At 36.9% G+C, this 24,103-nt stretch overlaps 1 protein-coding gene and 1 pseudogene across 1 annotated transcript; one reads left to right on the top strand and one right to left on the bottom strand.

Annotated features, from left to right (window-relative positions):
* Window positions 1–879: 879 nt before the first annotated feature.
* LOC140859246 (protein RALF-like 22) lies at window positions 880–1,711 on the bottom strand (annotated as a pseudogene).
* Window positions 1,712–6,145: 4,434 nt separating this feature from the next.
* On the top strand, window positions 6,146–7,476 carry LOC105048084 (heat stress transcription factor C-2b-like). The gene is made up of 2 exons (XM_073260469.1): window positions 6,146–6,466; window positions 6,566–7,476. The coding sequence occupies exons 1-2, from the start codon at window positions 6,245–6,247 to the stop codon at window positions 7,199–7,201; spliced, it is 858 nt and encodes a 285-aa protein (XP_073116570.1). The 5' UTR covers window positions 6,146–6,244; the 3' UTR covers window positions 7,202–7,476.
* The last annotated feature ends 16,627 nt before the right edge of the window (window positions 7,477–24,103 follow it).

Raw genomic sequence — 24,103 nt, 5'->3', positions numbered from 1 at the left:
TTACTTCTTAGGTTGGATGAAATCCACAGAAAACTTGGGCTAGGATTTACAAGTATTCTTCTAGGTCTGCAGGACAATCGACGTCTGGGGGACTCGGATCTGACTTAATTGTTCTGCATTTGACCCCAACGCTCTATCCTCACCATTGGCAAGTGGTTGACCATAACATTATCCTGATCCTGACTGGATTTTTTTTCATCTATTTTAATTCTATTAAAAAATTATCAAACTGGTCAACCCAGCTCGATGTTTGAAAATAAAAAATGAAAGCTAAGCAGCCATAGCCCGTCTTTGTCCGCAATGGAGATCTCAAACAGCATCAATACAATTCAATGAGAGAGAAATTGGATAATAAGCTACACGATAATCTATGGGCTTCCAGTCCGATGCTGCAACAGCGATCGATGGAAACTTGATTCTGCTTGTCATACATATGTCCCCACAACATCCAGTCCGATGGCCTTTTTTTCCCCCTTCTTTTGAACGAGACGGTCTAATGTTTATTCCATCCCGGTCCCCGTCCTATTTCATTTTAACTCATTTAAGGATTTTTTTTTTTGATATTTAAAGCATTGATGCATAAAAGATGTTTTTTGTTTGTTTGTTTGGTTTTTTATTTTTACTTTGTTGTTGGGAGGCGGGGGAGAGGGAATGGGTGCATGTAGCCTCCGTATTGCATGCACCAGATGCAATTGGACCGCGTCAAATCCCGCGGTGGATAACACGCCACGCTACCTCTTCTATTTCACCAATTCCCGATTGCGCGCGATCCACCGTCTAAATGCTCCCGGATTTGGCGTGGGTCATTTGCACCTGGTGCATGCAGTAATTTCTCGTGTATGTGACGGCGGGGAGGAGAGAAGACAAGAACCAGTCACAGCTGGGTCTTCTTATTACAATCACATAAAGTGTTACATGCTGGCAATATGAATATCATAATAGGGCCAGCAAACAACAGCAGCAGTCGTAGAAACAAATTTAATAGCGTAGAATATGACTGTAAGTAATGAAAGTTCACGGGGAGGAGGAAAGGAGGGACGTCTAAATGGACGACAGAGACGCAAAACATACTTGATAAGCGATGCATCTGCCAGCTATCATCCTCTTGCTCGTTTGCTTCTTACCCTCCTTTTTCTCCTCTCTTTTGGCTAGGACTCGGTGCTCAGTTGAAAATCCTCTGGCACTGGGTGATGATGCTGCAGCCACGGCGGTATGGGTTGGCACGTCTCCCCCTCGAGCAGTGGTAGTAGGAATGGCCTCGGCGGCGGCATGGGACTCGGTTCCTGGAGAGCGCGCCGTAGCTGATGTACCTGACGCCGGCTCTTGCCAGGCCACGCCGGCTGATCCCGGTCTCCGTCTCCATCTCATTGTCCTCGTCGGTGCACTGGCCTAGCAGCCCGTCACACGCGCTATCCCCCTGGCGGCAATGAAGCCCGCGAGGCCCATCGGGACCTCGGAGCCCACGGCGTTGAAGGCCGACGACTTGGTGACGCAGGCCAGCAGGAGGAGGAGGAGGAATGCTAGGCGCGGAGCCATGCGAGAAATGGATCCAACCCAACCAAAGAAAGGTAGTGCGGGTGGTGGCTGTTTTTCTGTGCTTCTTCTCTTATTGGGTGTCGGTTTTGTTAGTTATAGGCTGGCCTGTTCCCTTGCCTTCTTCGGTTGGGGAGGGGAAGAGAGGAAGGGAGGGGGAGAAGAGAGGAAGAGAGTGGGGGGAAATGGGTGGGTGGAGCGGTTGTGGGTTTTGGAGAGCGAAATAATGGTGGGTTTTTGTTCGGGGGCCGGTCGGGCCGGGATGCCTCACATCTGGTGGGGGCGCCCTCGTCTTGCTCTTTGCTAACTGGCAGTTACTATTTTTGCCGCCTTCATTTCATTGCGCGTTCGCCTTCAATTACCAAATGCCATATTCGGCCGTTTAGTCGAAAAGAGGCCCAGATTCCTGATCGTTTGATTACTTGTGCTACTCAAGGCGGGCTAACTCGCAAGAACAAATAGGATAAATAGTATAGGACATGTAATACGGCGCACATCATGCACAGACGTGATTCATGCATGACTAGACTACTTGGCTATCTAGCTAGCTAGTATTTTTGAGGTCTGCTCCACGAGTGCACCCTACACAAGCCTAATTCTAGATTTCCTCCCCAAATCGAGCACATGGAAGCTTTAGAGATGCCATGAAGAAACTTTTGTGAGTTTCTCTTTCTATTTTTCCTCTTTCTTCCTTTTTTTTTTTGGTAAGGGCTGAAAAATATATTAAAATAGAAATAAGCTTACAGACGTTTGAGAACCAATAAAACATGACGCTGTGACATACAGCCTGGATGAGGGAAGAACCGAAAACAGAGAACAGGACATTAATACATACAAACCAAAACAGAGACCATGCGTCACAGAGGCAAAGGAGGAATAAGAGGTATTTTGGACACACAACAGTGAACCAAAATGTACATGTATGTGACAAGGAAAACATTCAAGAGATTGAAGTGTCAAATGTATATGCTTCAACATGTGCTTCAACATCTCTACGGAACCGGTTGAGTCAAATGCAGCCCTACAGGACAAGGATATCTGAATAGCCTTCAATATGAAACGAGAATGTAGCTGTAGCAAGGGGCAAGATAGATCAGCTGAAGCTTCGTCTTCACTCAATAAATATGTTCTCTGTACAACTGGAAACTTGAGTTCATAGAGGACACAGCAGCATATTGAAAGATATAAAAATGTATGAAGATATGAAGCCATCCGATACAAATAGTAGCTCTGACAAGATGATATCATTGAGAACAGAACGACATTGCACTTCTCATAGAGTTCTGAATAATTGAAACATAGAACCTGCTGAAGCAAAGGCATTGGATTAGATAATAAATACAGAATACCATTAGAACTATGGTTACTGCCAGTGAACCCAAACCAGAGAACTTGCACAAAGAAGAAAAAACTAGTAAAAACCACTCTACTCTCTCTTTTATTTTTTCACCGATATTTGTCGTCCTTTATTTCTTTTGCAATTTTGTCCTTCTCTGAACTTTTTTCCTCTCACTTTCTCTTTCTATTTAAAAGCACAAAATGCATGAAATATAAGTGCTTCATAACCAATAAAAATCTACCATTTATCTATCCAATTATAAGAAATTTCTAGAGTTAAGTTTGCTTATTATCTCACTAATTAATTCCTCAAGTGCAATACACGTGACATGGGGTGAAATCTACTTGGAGATGGCTTAGTTTGGTAGCTAGTGAAATTAGCAAATTTTCTGATCCAAAACACGGATGGAAGAAATCCCATAAACCTTTTCAGCTCTAACTTGTTTAAAAGATTCGAAAATAGAAAAATAAACACAATTAGGGTGTAGGTCTCTTATCTTTTTATTAAAAAATAATAAGATTGTATTATAAAACCTCTACTTATACAAGAGGGGACTACCCTTGCACAATTCAAGTTGTATTTTTCTTATAACAGAGTAAATTATCACCAAACAGCTAAAATCCTACTCGAGATAGATTTTCAAATTTACATATATAATTTTGTTTTTAGTTGTTTCATCTAATTGTTCTTTGATTTAAAGATATGTCTGATCAAAATGTTTTCTAAAAATAAATTTTTTATTTTGACCAGCCAAATTTTTTAGATCCAGATAATGGAATTTGGTCATGTTCTTTCGATGTACATCATTTTTATTGGGTAGCACTATGTAGTAAAGCCCGAAAAGTTATCCAATTAAAAATAAAAAAGAAGCATCTCAAGCGAATGCCATGCGGAAGTTGCAAATTAGTTTTAAAATCGGGACTTAGAATTGCCTTGGCATTTTGATCTTTGGCAAGCAGTTAAAGGTGGCTGAATTTTTTTAGCTCTATATTTGTGAAACTAAATGAAAGTTTGGAGGGTCGAAAGTGAAAGCACTTATTTCAGGTTGGAAGGCTTATCCTACATCAATTGGTTTTGGCCTCAACTCCATGATATCTAATTGCTAATTGTGATGTTCCTACAATTCTTATTGACAGCCTCTATAGGCTCTTCAAGTCCTTGCGAGGATATAAGATTGGGCGGAGGGGGATGCAACTGGTCTTATGGAATTCCCCTTGCTAATCCAAAAAAGAGGGTAGTCTTGGCATCCCGGATCTTAGAGTTAGATGCACTTTTTTCTTGCCTGGAGCTGCTGCTAATTTGGTACCGGACAACAATTCCTTGTAGGTCAAGTAGTCTTTTCTAAATACTACTTCAAGGGACCATGGGAGAACTGCAAAAAATGGAAGGAGAGTCCAAAATCTAGAAATTAACCAGATTAAAACTATCCTGACTTATCCTTGTGTAATAACTGAATTTGACAATACCAAGTTATTTTATGGAAGTTTTAGGGCTCGTGAAACATAGATTAAAGATTTATGAAATTTATATATCATATTGATAGAATTTGCTAAATGTCCCCCTGCTTATCTTGACATTATAAATCAGTTCAACAACTCATGAAATTCAAATTCCACCCTCATCACTGTCAAGACTATTCTACCTTGCAAAATTCTCCCGCACATCTATCATACTTGTCATCCTTTCCATTTAATTTCTAGACTTTTTTTTTTTTGGTTTCATATCAATTAATGTTGGGTCACCATCTATTTACTTAACACTTCTAGTTTACCCATAAATAATCTCCTTTCATCAAGTGAGAATAATCAACAAGTTGGTACTCCTCTCCAATTTGACTGAGGAGGTCCTAAAAAAATCGAACCCAGGAAACATTCCCATCGCGTCTCCAAGTGGCACGCAAATCGTACTATCCCATTGCATTTTTACAGGAGATTAGCATTGGCTTTTAGAATACATAAAACTAGACTAGCCTAGTGATACAAAAAGTAAAAAGATCTACAAGTTAACAATTCTTCTCACAAAGAAGGATCTACAAGTCAACAGTTCTTGGAAAGTGGAACAAAAAGAGCAAGAAATCTCTGACCTTTTCCTGTCACATCCATTAGATCCTATGGTCCCTACCAAATCAAACCCCTCACACGGTTGCACAAAATAGCTAATAGACCGTAACATCAAAATAGAGACCGTAATTTCACAATATAGTATGATGTGATTTTGTGGCCCATATGCTAAAGAGCCAGGAACCTCTTAGGTTCGGCCCCAATTTGATGATCCGGCTCGATAATTGTAGCCATCTATGTATCATGAACGGTCATATGATGCAGCAGCGTCTGTAGTCGATATGGGACAGCAGCTCTTGCAATATATGTGATCCAATGCATCACGATCATCTCACCACACACGAACGAACGGCCAAGGTCGTTTCACCCTGAACCGCCCATCCACGTTTCACTCGTTCGAAATGGCGGTCATCCACGTGGTCCACCAGGAACCGCAAACCTCGTGGCCCCACGTGCCCCTCGAGCCCGACCGTATCCAGACATCCTTTTGACCGACTGGTGCCGGTTCCGGACCCGAAACAACCAAATCGCTGAATCGACCATCGACGGCGACGTCCATGACACAAGAACTGGGTGACCGGACCCCCCCACCCCCGGTTTAGCTCCGCTGCCACGCGGAACAAAACGCTTCCACCTCGAACTATCTAACACTCCATTAATCAGCCCGAGCTTTAAAGTCCAACTGTAGATAGCCGAACAGTTGCGCGCGGTGTACTCCGTTTGGAGTGGAAGGCTAGAGCCAACCTGGGCCTCAGAGGTCAGGTGAGAACGGTGGGGGGTTACTTCATAGTTTGGCCCACAACGTACGTGGACCAATAAGGCCCCACCACCTCACCTCTGACGCGCACCGTGAACCCTGGAACTTGCCACCGAACCTAAAGGATATATATAAAAAATTTACTGTTTACCTCAATAGAGATTCCAGGTCGCCCGATGCAGTGGCTATATAAGACTGGAGGATCAACTGGGGTTAAGTCTACCGAACAATTTTTTAATATATATATATATATAAAGAAAGTATGTGGGTCCTGAACAGCAGTGTAACACGACAAGAGAGGTAATAAAATTTAACCGAGAAGTCAAAAGAAATGTTACTTTTGATTTTGTTTTGCGTTTGCGAACGGTCCAGAGAGGCGCCACGCGTCACCCAGCCTTGGCACCTGTCCTCCTGCTTTTGTCCCCCTCGGGTGGCTGGGTACAAGAAAAGGAGCAATCCATCCGGCATCCCCACCTCCCCGAACTTTACCATAAATGGCATTGCGACCGTGAAGTGGGCATCGATTCCCATTGCCGCTATTTTCCTTATTTGGAAATGGAAGACGGCAGCGGTAACGGAAGCGCCCTGGTGGCCGCCCCCTTCGTGTTGAAGACGTACCGGATGGTGAACGACCCGGCGACGGACCCAATGATCTCGTGGGGGAAGGACAACAACAGCTTCGTGGTGGGCGATCCATTCGTCTTCTCCCAGACCCTTCTCCCCGCTCACTTCAAGCACAACAACTTCTCCAGCTTCGTGCGCCAGCTCAACACCTACGTAACTACGATCGCATCCCTCCAATTACTTGATTCCTCTGATTTCTGTCGACATCTTTCACATCCGTATTGCATTAATTTTTGATCTTGCTAATCACAGGGGTTTCGGAAGGTCGATCCGGATCGGTGGGAGTTCGCCCACTCGTCGTTCCTAAGGGGACAGACTCATCTCCTCCGGCGGATCGTCCGGCGAAGCAGTGGAAACTCGAAGGGGGGAGGCGGAAGCGGAGGAGGAGGAGGAGGAGGAGGAGGAGGAGGGGGAAGGAAGGAGGAGGAGGAGGAGGAGGAGGAGGTGGTGGTGGAGGAGGAGAGGGTGGCGATGGAGGTGGTGAGGCTGAAGGAGGAGCAGAAGAAGATCGAGGAGAAGGTGCAGCGGATGTGGCGACGGGTGCAGGAGACGGAGCGGCGGCCGCGGCAGATGCTGGCGTTCCTGATGAAGGTGGCGGGGGACCCGGACGTGTTCCACCGTTTGATGGGGGCGAGAGAGGGTGGGGAGAAGAGGGCCAGGCTTCGGCTGGAGGGGAAACGGGCGGAGGTGGGGATGGACGGGGGGTTTCAGCCGTTTCCGGTGGACTGTGACGGGGAGCGGGTAGGGTTGTTCGGCGTGGAACCGTTCATCAACACGGTTGATTCGGCGGGGGTTTATGGTGGTCCCGGTTCTGATGTCGGAGGAGCGGGAAGGGGCGATGGAGGAGGGGCATATCCTAGCTCGTTTCCGGTGGGAAACGGGTTTTAATTTTAGTTTTCCTACCTGGTCTTTTTTATCTTTTTCTTTTTTTTTTCTTTCTCTTCTTTTTTTTTTTTTAATTTTTATTTTCCCCTCTCCGGCTTCCACCTCCTCCTTTCTTTAGTTTTACTGTGAATAAGAATAAGAATGTGCAGTTATCCATGTTCTCTCTCTTCTTCTTCTTCCTTTTTTTTTTTTTTTTCTTCTCCTTTGGTCTCCTCCAAGTAAATGTGTAAATATGTGTAGTTTTTCTTGTCGATTAAATAAAATGTTTGTTCGATATACTTTCTGGGGTGTAATTCTGCCAAGCGGAAGCAATTCTGTGGCAATTCAAAAAAAAAAAAAAAATCCAAATCTTTTTATAAAGCTGAAAGGGCATAGGGAACAGTAATCTCCTTAAGAAGAAAATAAAACCAGGAGAAGACTGGTATGACAGATAAGCAAGGATGGCGTGCTAGAAGTTCGAAATGGTCCAAGAAGAAAAGAAATTTGATGGAATTTTTATGTAGTTGGAGAGGCTTGCCAAGAGTATCCAACCTTTCGGGGCTACGATGGATTTTATCGAACGAATGAACGAGACTCTTGATATGGAGCTTCTTATATTGCAAGTTTCTGATGGTCCAATTGAGGCTTATAGGTGGGCATGCAGGCGATTTGGCACATGTTTCGTGTCATAGCCCGGCCCATATAACAAACCTCAGCCCAAATTAAAAAAAAAAAAGAAAAGAAGAAACAGAGAAGAAAACTCTCTCCTCTCACCGACTTCCAACCGGAGTCGGAAAGAGGCTTCCCTCCGACTCTGTTTAAAGGGGAGACCCCTTCTCTTTTTCTCCCACGAAAAAAATCAGAGCCAAACGACGAGAATCGTCAGAAATTACTCGCAAGAGCCCGTCATCGTACTCGCCTCGATTCCTCGCCACAGCGGTCACCGGAGCTCGAGGTAAGCCCGATTTCGCTCCCTCTCTTCTCCTCCTTCTTTTTCGTGCCCGTGTGCACGATCGCCGGCGACCGGAGTCGCCAGATTTTATTGCGGAAGAAACCTCTGTTTTTATCCTCTTTTCTTCAATTTTTCGGACATCGGTGGTCACCGTCGGACATCGTTTAGGTCCCTCCGAGTCGCCCGACGTCGCCCTTTTGTCGTTAGCCAGTCTTGTGTCAATCGGCTGTCGGTCGGCCGACTAATCGAGGGGATTGTGAGGTCCCCTGTTTCGGCCCAAAGGAAGCTGGGGGAAGAAGGAAGGAAAAGAAAAAGAAAAGAAAAAGAAAAAGAAAAAGAAGAAGAAGAAGAAAAAAAAATAGAAAAAAAAATATAGACTCTCTCCTTTCTCTCTCTCCCTCTTTTTTTCTCTCTACTTTCTTTTTCTCTTTCTAATCTCTCTTTATTTTCTCTCTCTAGATTATTTCTCTCTTCTAAGATTTTCTAGAATTTTGAGAAGAATGATGCTGAATTTAAATGATCCTAGTGATGGATTTTTGATCTGTGATCGCCGGACGGTACATCGGTACCCACTTTGATCAGATTAGTATTTTTAAGATTCTATTTATTATGATTTTATTGAATTATCTATCTGATAATTTTAGTATGATTTGATCTGATCGATCGGATTTGTTGAATCATATCATCTGAGGAGTCTAAGATGAATTTTCTTTCTCTAAAATTTTTTTTCTCAAGAATTTTCTCTCTCTAAAACTATTTCTCTCTCTTTATCGATTTATCAATAATTTTTTTTTAATATTTTTGATCTGATGAAGAATCATGATCTATGATTGTCGGACAGTGTACTGACATCCATCTTGATCAGATCAAATATCTTTAGATTTTATCATCCATAATTCTATTGAATTATCCATGTGGTAATTTTAGCATGAATTGATTAGTTTATCTTGATCAGATCAATCGAATTTGTTGAAACCGTATCGTCTAATTAGTACAGATTCATCTTTATGAATTTATCTCTCTAGAAGTTTATTTTTTTAAAATTTATCAAGAAAAAAATTTTATTTTGATGAGTTTGAATGATTCTAGTGAAAGCATCCTGACGTGGTTGTCAGGTAGTGTGTCAGTACCTTGATCAGACCATTAATCCTTAGATTTGATCATCCATGATCCCGATCTAGCTATGACTTAATTTGATCATATTGATTTCACCAATCGAGATATTGGACCAATCGTATTGTTGGATTGTGTCACTTGATCAATTCGAATTGTACCTCATGAATTCTCTCTCCTTTGATTTTCTCTCTCTACTTGATTTTATGAAATCAATGAAAAAATCTCGATCCTATCACTTCGAATCCGATTTGATCTGATAGTCAAACTTTGGATCGTCTATGCCCTAATTAGATTTTGATTAGATGAAATTAGATGATCGGACCCAATCTAAACCGTTGAAATATGATATTCGTATTCTTTCTGATTATTGAATTTGATCTCGTATAGGTATCATTGACACCTGATAATCGGATATTGTGATATGATTTATGAACTGAAGAATTTTGAAAAAAAATTTATAGAATTATGTGGATTTATTGGAATGCGTTCGAGATAAGAAATGTTTCATTTTTTTTAGATTTATCGATAAATTATAATATATTTTTTTGATATGATTTGTGAAACGATGCATGAATTGGATGAATGATATTTTGTTATAAAATATCGTATTTGAAATGTTATGATGAAGCATGATTGAACATATTGATTTCATGATGCATTATATTGATTGATTTCGATACTATATGATTATATATTTTATTATCAAAATTAGAATATAAATATGATTTATGAAGAATTTTGATATAGATATGAATTGACAACCTGACTATGTAAAGGACTCTGTCAATGGAGGCATATATGTTGGCAATTGATTTGTCTTGAGGATTTATGTCACTAGAGAGACCAGCGACAAACCGTCAGAGAGATCAGCAGTTTCGAAAGATTTTGCTGCCAGATGATTCGCAGCTTACCGTAAGAAGATACGCGGTGTTATGATCCTACCACAGAGAAAATGTGGTTATAGTTCATGGTTGATGAAAATAATTTAAAAATGAAAGAAGTTGAAATCTCGAAAGAAACTCGAATTTTGAAAAAAAAATAAATTTGGCATGAACTATATTGCATAATCGAAATTGATTTCAAATTGATGAACTCGATATGCTTATTTTCTATAAATGATTATTTACTTTAATGCTTGATGAAATCTGTTGAAAGTGATCATTGCTTACTGGGCTGTCTAGCTCATTACCTCCTATTTTACTATTTTTACAGATGTTGAGAAATTAAGATGATACAAGATATGAATGGAAGAGTGATCAGAAGCAGAATCTCCATACTTTTATGTTAGGTTGAAAGTCTTATTGAATTTGATGTAAGGCCTATGAATCATTATTGAATTTATTGAGATATCAATTTAGAAATTTAGATTGTTATGGATTTAAATTATTGACTAATTATTCCGCTGTTGTTTTAGGATAGTATGATAAGATCCTTGCATACTTATGAAAAAATTTTCTATGAGTATGCGGTGGTTGCCATGACCCTCGATTATAATCTCGGATTGGAGGCATGACAATTAAAGCGGTATTAGAGCATTAGTGGATGAACTAAGATGTGTATAAAATGAGTGTCAGTGGATAGACACTAGGGACATTATGATGTAGATCTTTGATGATTGTAGTGAGAAAAATCTTTATAATTTTTATTTAAACATTAAAATTATGAAAAGATCACAAGAGATTATGACATATAGAGTTTGAAATACGATGGATGATCTATGGATCATAAAATGATAAGTTAGATTTTGATCGAAAGTAATTACAAAAAGATTGACATTAAGTTTTATTGTGCATTATGGTTATTAATTTGATCATCGATTATTCAAGAGAATTGTAAGTTCTAATTCGATGTAAGAATAATACTATGATATTCTTCTAGTTGAGAAGTTGACTAGTATTGGCAAATAAAGATTTGATAATAAAATATTATTTCAGAATAGACTAAGAAATCTTTTATAATGCTTGATTAAAATATTTATCAAAATTAAACTTGATATGTGGATCATATATAAAGTGGCATATTGGGATGAATACATATTTGAGAATATTGCAAAGAAACCTATTTCTTATTGATGAAATCGATTATGAGGTTATAGGATATTCATCGTACTGAAATCTTTAATCATCATCCTTAGATCTAAATAATAGATCTTTATGTCTCTAGAGACTACATGATGTGTATAAAATTTTAATTTAAAGATTTCGTACAAAGTTATTAAATCCGGCCTGGGCCTTGACCCGGATAAGGCACCGGGTTAGTGGGTCGGCGGTCCAACCGTCGGGTCAACGGTTGAACCGGCAGGTCAATGCACAAATCATAAAATTCAAAATTTAATAACATGTTTATATCCAGAAATACAATAATAATCCTGATAATATATATTCTAATGCTACAAGTATCAAAATACAAATGAAACAAAACTGTAATCCTATAAATACAAATAATTAAACTAAAGTATTGATGAATATAAAGATTTAATGGCATAAAGTTATAAATGCATAATAACTAGTAGTTTAAAACATAACCATCCACATCTGCTAGCAAAATGAAAAGTTTTAACAAACAAGTACATAATAATGTACGACATTTCACTTCAATATCTTTTATAAAAAAAAGTTAAAAGTGATAAATAAGTACACAACATAAAAATTCAAGCTAATGGACTGAAATTTATGTCAATATTTACAAAAATATCTTCTTGAGTTGCAATGTTCTCATCTCCTCCATCTTCTCTCCTATTCACATCATTTCCATCATTTTCACCATGATCACCATCCAAATCTTCCAAGTTCAATATATCTACAAAATCACAAATTTAACAAAAAGTTAAAAAGAAAAATCATATGTAATAAAATTGTAATAATATTTTATTCATAAACTATATAATAAAATAATTCGCTCATCATTATTATTATTTTCTTGAATAGAACATGATGTCAATTCACGGTGAAAAATTTTTAATTCTCACTAGTTAACTCCGATGGCTCATCGACTAATTCCACGTATCATTATCACCAAACAATTCAAAGTCAATAGGATCATAGTTGCGACCCTTGAAATAAAATCTGTATTTAATATTTGTTAGTTTAAAAATTAAATAACAAAAATAAATACAAGCAATTGGATATCATTCATAATAAAATTACCTTTGTTGTAGTCTCAAATTATAGTGCACAAATACTAGATCATTAAGCTTTTGATGCTCTAACCTATTTCTCTTTTTAGAATGAATATGTTCGAAGATGCTTCAATTTCTCTCGCACCCGGACGCACTACAAGTTTGGCTTAAAACACGAATAGCTAACTTTTGCAAATTAGGTGCACAACTTCTATAGGTGACCCACCATTCATCTAGATACAAAATATTATATTTGTTAAAATAGAATGTAATTGAAAAAACTTTATATCAATGAAACTAATGAAAGCATAAGAACATAACTAAGGAACAAGCTTACTTGGAGCCAAGCGACTTCGATCATTTATAGCCGATGAGCGTCCAAATTCATTTTCTGCATTTCTAAATAACCTCATCTCATTAGTTAAGTTCTCCTGCAAGGTTGGATTACCAAATGAATATCTCTCTATGACATCTAAGAGTCCAGAAACACTACGAGGATGTTTATCCATAAGTTCTGAGTCATATTGAAAACAGGGATTCAACCAAAACCCAGCTGCATGAAGATTTTGGTGTAATTACAAATCCCACCGAGAATCAACTATTCTCAAATAAGGTTCAACTACAATCTTTCTCCTTCTAAATCTCTTGATCATTTCATCTCTAGCTTGATGCATAGCATGATACAAGTAACCCATTGAAGATCTATCATCACTGTCAACAATCCTCAAAACTCGAATTAAAGGTTTGTTAGTTTAACAATGGTTGCACATTAATTCCAAAAAAGAGAATTAAGCACGTCATCGGCGAGTTTTTTTCCTTTACTATCCTTAGCATAAGCTGAAGTTGTCCACTCTGTAGAAGTCACCATTGCTCTTAATGCATCTTTGTGGCCCAATATACTTTGTAAAGCAATAAAATTGGTAGCAAAATGTGTAGGTGCCGGATGAATTATCTCCTTTCCACCAGTAAATTTTCTCATCAAATATAAAGGATAACAATGATTATAAATATATTTTGTGATACCTGCAGCATGGGCTACGGTGTTCTTCCATGTTGCACGAAAGCTTTCAACATATTTTTTACCTCATCAACATTCTTGGTTAACAAATAACCACGAACAGAATAAAATTTGGAGCTTTGTAACTAGGCCCCATACTAGCTATGGTATCTATCATGCACTGATAATACTTAGAGTTGACAGCATTAAATGGCACACATGCATCTAGCATCCATTTTGCCACTACAAGATCACACCTTTCAACTGCTTCTTTGTTTTGCAACAAGCTTTTTATAGTTGGTTGAGCACCAGGAGTTGTTCTTGACATGAAATAGTTTTTAATTGTTCCTAGTTATTTTTCTTTTCCACCTTCTATATTTTTACCTCTTGTATTACCGTAGACTTGTTTGATGAGGGAGAAATTTCTTGTATGTCATCATCTTCACCTAATTGCCTATAATATACTTGTTCCTCATGTTTCTTATACCTTGCACTAAAGGGATTGTAACCTTCACCCATTTTCTTTGTTCTTTTCTTCTTCTCACTAATAGCTTGAATATTTTATATCATTTGATGACGAATATCCGCCGGCACCTTGCGACATAGTTCTACTTCTCCTTTTACTCCTGCAAGATGTTGTTTGAAGCGATTGATCCCACCACCAGCAAATGACTTTTCACAATACAAGCATGCCAACTTCATCCTTTTGGTATTACCACTAAGTTCAGAAGCTTCTCTACAATGATTCCATGCAGGATCACTTTTACCTCTAACCCCAGTTATTTAGTGGATGAAGTATTACTTGAATCATCCATGGATGGCATACTTCCCTCAACAGAGGCATTTTGATAATCTACAAAGAAAATTAAATTAAGCTATAATTTATAAGTAGAAGATAAAATAAATAAATAACAAGATCAAGTCATCGACATCTTCTTTCATTTCTATCCAAATTTTTTTTTCCCATGATCCTATAGAGTCAAACTCATGGTGATCACAGATTACAGAAATTAAAAAAATAATATTTAATATTTACTGTATCAATCAACATAGCATCATTAAAAAAAATTTCTTCATGTTCACGGGTGTTTACTGTACTGTGGTGTCTAGTGTTACTGTGACACTGCAGTCAGTCACACAGTATTTAAAAAAAAAAAATTTGCCATGTCCGCAGACAGTCACACACTCACACTGTCACAGCATTTAAAAAAAAAAATTTTTTCGCCATTCCGCGCTGTATACGGAGGAGGAGGAGGCGGAAGGGGGAGGAAGGCGGACGGCCATATGGAGGAGGAGGATGCGAAGAGGGGAGGGACCGAGCGAAGGAGGCAGAGGGGGGAGTGTAGGAGGAGGAGGAGGAGGTGGAGGGGGGAGGGAACGGAGCGGAGGAGGAGGCCGAGGGGGAGGGGGTCGAGCGTACGGAGGAGGAGAAGGAGGCGGCGGAGGGGGGAGGGAGCCGAGGGAGGAGGAGGCAGAGGGGGAAGGGGGCAGAGGGGGAAGGAGTCGAGCGTACGGAGGAGGAGGAGATGGTGGAGGGGGAAGGGCCGATGGAGGAGGAGAGGGGGGAGGGGGTCGAGCGGAGGAAGAGGAGCGGACGGCGGACCCAGAGGAGAGGAGGAGGCGGAGGGGGAAGGCGGCCGAGTGGAGAAGAAAGAGGCAGAGGGAGGTCCGGAGGGGAGGAGGCGAGCAGAGGAGGGCAGTCGCGGACTCGCGATTGGAGCCTTGGAGGAAGCAATGGAGGGGCTGATTCCTACCCCTGGGTCCTATTCGCTGTCGGACTCCAGAGATTTGGAAAAAAAAAAAGAGTTAGATAACAGATTACTCACCGGAGACGGAGAAGACTCAGTTCTCCTCCTTCGCTGTCGCTGCTGATTTCATCGTCGAGGGAAGATGGCTGAGGCTGGGGTTTGAGCTCGGGAACAAAGACAGACAAAGGGACGACGGAAAGTCAAACTGTCGATCTCGAAGATCAGAAGATTTTAATTTTTAATTTTATGGCTCAACGAGTTAGACCGGGTCAGACAGTTCATGGTTCAACCGGTCGGTTCATGCGGTTTTAACCAAATTTTAAGCATAAACGGTTTAATTAGATAACCGGCCCGATCTTCTGACCAGGTCACGAGTTTTCGGTCCGACCGACCGGCCGGGTCGGGTTTAATAACACTGATTTCGTATCTAAATTGATCAAAATTTTTTTGATATTATTGTTGAGGTTGTTAATAAAAATTTGATATCTTTAGATTAAGATAAAAGATCTAATTTATATTTATTCGAGATTATGGGATCTATGTGAATTTATAATTTAAAATTTTTAGATTTAGAAATTGATATGGAGTTCCTTTGTTTTTGTTAATGAGGTCTTGATTGAATCTATTAAGTAGAGAATTGATTTTTTTGAGGCTTGTATGATTATTATGAAAGATACTTGATAGATATTAAGGATCTTGATGATAGAAATTTTTAAAAAAATAATGATTTAAAATTCTTATATATTCTAATTATGTCTTAATTTGATAGAGTATCGAAGAATTTTCTCATTGATTTGATTTATAAGGATTTTGATTTGAAAATTATCGAATTGAATTGATATGAGAACTAAATTTGATTCATATTGATTATAGTAGACCTATATGATGATTTTGAATGTGATATTGGACTCAAGGGTTAATCAAGATTATTATATACCAGTAAAAGTATAAATGAGAATCGAAAGTTAATCTTTGGCTTCAATTGAAATTTAAAATTTTAGATCTTTTCTATTGATAAGATAAAAAAATAATTTGATCAAAATTTTTTTTGATGTACCTAAAAAATTTTGATTGCAGAAAGAGTGCGCAGCGGAAGCATGGTGATCTGGATTACTTTGAGTAAGTCAGGAATGTTGATTCTTTGAGTCAAAGAATTATGATAGATGATATGGTTTGATACAAAATATTTATTGATATTGAAAAAATAATATTTAAAAAAAAATTGGATATCCTTAATGTGATTTTTAAAAGTAGTGCTTCCACCTACTATGCTAAAGAAAAAAAATATATTTAGCATCCTAATTCTAGGATGAGTGGATCTTTGATTTTTGATTTTAGATTTAGAATATTCAGAGATAATTTTTTTTTATCTTAGAATTGAGTTTTATAATTGTCTATTTATTAGGAAGAATTTGAGATGATTTATGGAATAATGATTTTGATCTTAGATTATTATACTCAAATATTTATCTCCAGGTATAATAAAATTTGAAGTTTGAATTTTTTGATCATTATTATTTCTTTGACTGAATGAAAAATATTGAGGTTATCTATTGATATTGATGTTTGTTCTACAAAAGATGGATTAGAGTTATTTATAATTTAATTTGATAATTAATCGATTAATTAATAGTAGTTAATATTTAGATAAAGAAAATTGATATACTTACTTAGAATAGATACATTGATTTTGATTATAAGAAAAAAAAATAGTTTTGATTTAGATCAATTTTTGAGTTATTAATTTTTCTTATGGAATGACTTAATGATAAAATTTGCTTCAAGAATTAGAATATTTAAGAGTTTGAGGGTTTGAGTAAGAAAATTTTGATGACTAAAAATAGTGGTTTTGATTTTAATCAACACCGGTGATATTGATCTTTTCCTATGAATGACTTAATGATAAAGTTGCATCGAGAATTAAAATATCAAAAGTTTGAGGATGAGATTAAAAAGATAAATTTTCAACCTTTGAAAGTATAAATAAGAGAAAATAATTTTAAATTTTGATTGATTAGGATGTCATCATATAATTCATAGAAGTATGTTTTCCTATTGTATGATAGGTTGAAATTAAGAGTGGTTAATATTTTGAAAAAAAAATGATAATGATGAATGAAGTTCTTATGCAAAAATAGAGACATTGATTTTCTTCTATCTACAAGAGATGGATTTGATTTTAATTTGAGTCATGAGATATTAAATACTATTTTTATAGGAAATGAGATCATAATTTTGAAATCTTGAAAATTTTGAGATATTGGTCTTGATAAATAAGAAAATGAATGGTTTCGTTTCAGATCAATATTTGATGTATTGACTTTTTCTTTATGAAATAATTTAAGAATGAATTTATATTAAGAATTAGAATATTGAAATATTTATGGATGAGATTCAAGTAAGAAACTATAAAAACTCAAGCAAAAAAATTTTGAGGACGAAATTTCTTTTAGAAGGGAAGAATGTCATAGCCCGGTCCACGTAACAAACCCCAGCCCAAACGAAAAAAAAAAAGAAAAAAAGAAACAGAGGAGAAGACTCTCGAAGGGAGTCTTCTTCCTCCTCTCACCGACTCCCAACCAGAGTCGGAAAGAGGCTTTCCTCCGACTCTATTTAAAGGGGAGACCCCTTCTCCCTTTCTCCCACGAAGAAAATCGGAGCCAAACGACGAGGATCGTTGGAAATTACTCGCAAGAGTCCGTCACTGTGCTAGCCTTGATTCTTCGCCACGTAGTCACCGGAGCTCGAGATAAGCCTGATTTCGCTCCCTCTCTTCTCCTCCTTCCTTTCCATGCCCGTGTGCACAATCGCTGGCGGCCGAAGTCGTTGAATTTTGTTGCGGAAGAAACCTCTATTTTTACCCTCTTTTCTTTGATTTTTCAAGTGCCGGTGGTCGCGTCGGCCACCAGTTTGGGTCTCTCTGAGCTGCCTGTCATCGCTCTTTTGTCATTGGCCAGTCTTGTGCCGATCACCATCGGCCAGTTGACTAATCGAGGGGATTGTGAGGTCCCCTGTTTCGGCCCAAAGGAAGCCACGGGAAGAAGAAGGAAGGAAAAGAAAAAGAAGAAGGAAAAAGAAAAAGAAAAAGAAAAAAAAAAAAAGAAAAAAAAAGAAAAAAAGAAGAAGAAAAAATAGAAAAAAAATATAGACTCTCTCCTTTCTCTCTCCCTCTTTTCTTTTCTCTACTTTCTCTTTCTCTCTCTAGTCTCTCTCTACTTTCTCTCTCTAGATTATTTATCTCTTCTAAGATTTTTTAGAATTTTGAGAAGAATGATGCTGAATTTAAATGATCCTAGTGATGGATTTTTGATCTGTGATCGTCGATGGTACACCGACATCCACTTTGATCAGATTAGATATTTTTAAGATTTTATTTTTTATGATTTTATTGAATTATCTATATGATAATTTTAGCATGATTTGATCTGATCGATCGAATTTGTTAAATCAAATCGTTTGAAGAGTCCAAGATGAATTTTCTCTCTCTAATTTTTTTTTTCTAAATTTTCTCTCTCTAAAATTGTTTCTCTTTCTTGATCGATTTATCAATGAAAAATTTTTTTAATATTTCTGATCTGATGAAGAATCTCGATCTATGATTGTCGGACAGCGTAGTGGCACCCACCTTGACCAGATCAAATATCTTTAGATTTTATCATCATAATTTTATTGAATTATTCATGTGGTAATTTCAGCATGAATTGATTAATTTATCTTGATCAGATCAATCGAATTTGTTGAAACCGTATCATCTAATTAGTACAGATTCATCTTCATAAATTTATCTCTCTAGAAGTTTATTTTTTTAGAATTTATCAAGAAAAAAAATTTTATTTTGATGAGTTTGAATGATTCTAGTGAAAGCATCCTGATCCGTGGTTGTCAGGTAGTATGCCAGCACCTTGATCAGACCATTAATCCTTAGATTTGATCATCCATGATCCCGATCTAGCCATGACTTGATTTGATCATGTTGATTTCATCAATCGAGATATTGGACCAATCGTAATATTGGATTGTGTCATCTGATCAATTCGAATTGTACCTCATGAATTCTCTCTCCTCTGATTTTCTTTCTCTACTTGATTTTATGAAACCAATGAAGAAACTTTGGTCCTATCACTTCGAATCCGATTTGATCTGATAGTCAAACTTTGGATCGTCTATGTCCTAATTAAATTTTGATTAGATGAAATTGGATGATCGGATCCAATTTAAACCGTTGAAATATGATATTAATATTCTTTCTGATTATTGAATTTGATCTCGTATAGGTATCATTGACCCCTGATAATCGGATATTGTGATATTGTTTATGAACTGAAGAATTTTGAAAAAAAATTTATAGAATTATGTGGATTTCTTGGAATACGTTCGAGATAAGTAATGTTTCATTTTTTCTTGATTTATCAGCAAATTATAATATATTTTTCTGATATGATTTGTGAAACGATGCATGAATTGGATGAATGATATTTTATTATGAAAATATCTTATTTGAGATGTTATGATGAAGCATGATTGAATATATTGATTTAATGATGCATTATATTGGTTGATTTCAATACTACATGATTATATGTTTTATTATCGAAATTAGAATATGAAACATGATTTATGAAGAATTTTGATATAAATATGAATTGACAACCTGGCTATGTAAAGGACTCCACTAATGGGGGCATATACGTTGACAATTGATTTGTCCTGAGGATTTATATCGTCAGAGAGACTAGCGACAAACCGTTAGAGAGACCGACGGTTCTGAAGGATTTTGCTGCCAGATGATTCGCAGCTCACCGTAAGAAGATACGCGGTGTTATGATCTGCCACAGAAAAAATATGGTCATAGCTCATGGTTGACGAAAAGAATTTAAAAATAAAAAAATTGAAACCTCGAAAGAAACTTAAATTTTGAAAAAGAAATAAATTTAGCATGAACTATATTGCATAATCGAAATTGATTTCAAATTGATGAACTCGATATGCTTATTTTCTATAAATGATTATTTACTTTAATGCCTGATGAAATCTGTTGAAAGTGATCATTGCTTACTGAGCTGTCTAGCTTATTATCTCCTATTTTACTATTTTTACAGATGTTGAGGAATTAAGATGATACAAGATACGAATGGAAGAGTGATCAGAAGTAGAATCTCCATACTTTTATTTTAGGTTGAAAGTCTTATTAAATTTAATGTAAGACCTATGAATCATTGTTGAATTTATTGAGATATCAATTTAAAAATTTAGATCATTATGGATTTAAATTATTGACTAATTATTCTGCTGTTGTTTTAGGATAGTATGATAAGATGCCTTGCATGTTTATGGAAAAAATTTTCTGTGAGTATGCGGTGGTTGTCATGATCCTCGATTCATAATCTTAGATCGAAAATGTGATATTTTGGATTGGATCGGAGGTAGAGGCGATAGCGACGGAGTTGGATCACGCAAAACTGAAGAGTCCCAGGTCAAACCCATTTCACAGGACGGTGAGTTCGGCGCGAGAGCGGCATGGTCTGGACATCCTAGCGCGTTGCGCTCCTCCTGAGGCATCAATAACTAATATTCCAATGCGTCAAGCAGGCTTAGAGTGATAGCTTCTTGATGAGACGGGGTTCCCGAGTGCATCTGGTAGTCTGTGGGCGGATAAAAATGTTCCGTAGTGCATCATGGGTCCAAACTCAGAGCATGACGAGGGAGTGGAATTTTATAAAAGTGATGTCATGTCTCTCCATGCTTTTATTTGTTCGCCCCTTATAGGCCGGGCCATCCAGAGGCTGGCTGACACAGTTAAATCTTGATCCTTCCGCAGGGAGAAGGATGTGCTTTTGTTATTCCACTGGTGTAGAACAGAGTCGTCGCTGGGCCTAACGATCATATTCATATTTGCTCCCATATCCGGTCTTTGCTTTTGATTTTTACTAGCATCGCGCACTTGCAATACTAATAAAAAAGGCGTTGTTCAAATCATAAATATCTTAAAAAAAAAAAAAAAAAAAAAAAAAAAAAAAAAAAAAAAAAAAAAAAAACTTAGTAAAAGCTTTGGCATTCGCAGCATTAGTAGTTGGAGTATTGTTAAAGAAAGCTGAGATCAAAACCCGCCGCCTTTAAGATAAAGGGGGTTTAGGGGAATTCAAAGAGGGAGGAGGGCTCTTCTATTGAATCCACAATCTCATTCATCTAAATTGGAATAGAACAAGTAAGGGCAAGAATTGTCTATTTGGATAATCTTATCAGATCCACAGTACAGGAAGTATGATTTCTACTATCATAGAATATGAGGTCCGGCTCAATCTATATTAACTGAACCTCTTGTAGTCCAGATAGAAAAAAGAATTGAGATCTGTTTGGATGATTGGATCCCAAATTTTATGAAATTCATAAGTTGAGTGAGTACAACCATTATAAGTATTGGATTATAGGTTAGGCATGGTTTATATTTATAAGTATTCAAGACTACCTTTTAAGATCTTGTTTGAATAATTGGATCCAAAATCCCCCAATAGGTCATTTTTTCTTTTTATAGAATTTAGACTAGTCCACTCAAAAGATAGTGCTAAATACTTGTAAATGTAAATCTAACCCAATTTTTAATCCGATGTTTCTGCTGGTTGTATTAGTCCAACCTACGAATCTCACAAAATTTTAAACTCAGTCATTCAAACAGGCCCTAAGTGGGTTGGCTCAAATCTCATAGAAAGAAAAGAAAGATCTTATGAGATTCGGATTAGCCCATTTAAAAAATAATCCTAGATATTTATAAATATAGGTGTATCCTAGTTTATAATATAATATTTTTATTGATTGTATTAGTCCAACCCATGAATTTCATGTGATTTTGGGCTCAATCATTCAACTAGGTCCTTGGTGAGATCTTTTTTCCTTCTTATAGAATTCAAGTTGGTCTATGATGAAGCAATTTCTATGATTCTATGAATATAAGCTTAGATCAGCCTATATTCCTGTGAATCTGATTGGATGTCGTAGGTTATTCAAACATCCCTGCAATCGGCGGCCCTATCTGTGAATCTAGTGGGAAATATGGTTCAAACTGGCCCTCAAGAATATTTCCCTCCTTGGTCACACAAGCGTATTGAGTCACCTTGATAAAATGATAGTGGTAGCTCTAAATTATTCTGCCATTTAATTTTATTCAAGTATCAAAAAGAGGCTGGTCATTTTACTCACCTAACCAAAGCATTCGAAATCTACTAGCTTTTCAGGAGCCTAGTGAAGAACTTATGATATTTTCCTTTTACCATTTACGAGCTTCTTGGAAAAATTAATTTTTTTCTTTTCAAATGATTTTGAAATTAAAAACTTATATTACCAACAGAAGTAGAAAACAATGTAGAAAAAGTAAATAACATGTTTAAAAATATTCACTATTGTACGCTATTTATTTATTTTTAAATGGAACGGGAGGTATAACCACCCAAATTATATTAATGGAAAGAAATATTCTCGATCTGTCGTATGTTATTAGAATATTGGAACAAAACATCAATCATATCATATTCATATGTTTAGAATTAAAAAAATCGTATGCACAAAAGAAAAATAGATCTTTTATTATAAACTCTGTGAAACTTGACAGACTATGGAAAAATTTTACAGAAGAAAAATAGTTATAAAATTACAGTGATGAGCATCAACTGGACCTAATAACTTGGCATCTCGACCCATGTTTCTGCCAGCGTATATCAGTTTCGGACGGATAAAATTTTCACGTTCAGGCACTGAGATGTGTGCATCTCCTAAGCCCCTGCGTGTGACCAAATACCCGATTATCACAAGCTCCATTTCATCTCCATCTAAATTTTGTACTGTTAAAATTATCTGGTCAACTAGCTGGGCCTGTTTCACATCAAAGCGGACTCGTTGGGAGCAAAAATATAATCCTAGCACTGGTTCCCCGTCTATTTTCTCTATTTGTTTCCCATGGGACCCATTCCTAAGCTGTAAGCTTGAAAACTGTCAACTAAATGTACAATAGCTCACTGGACCATGATCTAAACAATAAGCTTGTAGAATGGCATGCTATTTGATGTAGGTTAAACACGCCGGTCTCAGTGTCAGAAAAATTGCGAAGAGAATTGTGAGAATAAAAAAATATTAAAGAGAATAAATTGAAAAAAAAGGAACTAAAGCAAAATTTTATTAATAAATAATAACAAAATCTACCGCTAAAAGCTAACCCAATTCTCTCTCTCCCTCTCTACCCAAAAACTCACGAAACATAGACCCTCCCGACAATCTTGCTAGATGCTACCACTATTTATAGGACAAGAATCCTGATATAAGATAAATCTCTATTGCACAGAAGACCATGTTGAAATCCTCAATCATATGAAAAGAATAAGACTTAGAACAGCATATTATTGTTCCTAAAGGAGTGTTTGATAGCATGTAATCTTGATAGAATTACATATAATTTTGCAACAAGTGATCAGATTACACTGTTTGTTTCGTTATTTTCACAGATAATGCTGCATTATATGTAATACAGCATTATTTAAAAAAGACGTAATCTAATTATCTAGAGGGAGATGACTATGTGATTATGTGAAATCTTGCAATCCTACTATCTTATAACAAGATAACTTCAAGACCAAAATATCCTCATCAAAATAAATCAAAATAAATTATGGATAATCCCAGTTGATGAAAATAGAAAAGAAAATATAATGGATGATGTCATAAAAAATAGTTGGTCTTAAAATTAAGTTGTCCCTTTAGAAAATAGATAATAATCAATAAGTAAAGATGGAGATATTTTGAAAATTAACTTATATTCTATATAATCTAAATTATATACTAAATACTGCAACGTAGGATTCTCTATAATTTTACAACAACACTGCACATACCAAACACTGTCATATAAAATTTTTATAATTTTATTAAATAATTATATATTTTTTATAATTATATTATTATAATAATATTATCTATGTAATGCATCAAAAGCTACCTAAGAGTTGATAGC

Source organism: Elaeis guineensis, chromosome 7, assembly GCF_000442705.2.
Source record: "Elaeis guineensis isolate ETL-2024a chromosome 7, EG11, whole genome shotgun sequence".
Classification (NCBI taxonomy): Eukaryota; Viridiplantae; Streptophyta; class Magnoliopsida; order Arecales; family Arecaceae; genus Elaeis; species Elaeis guineensis.
This window is presented reverse-complemented; position numbering and strand designations above follow the sequence as displayed.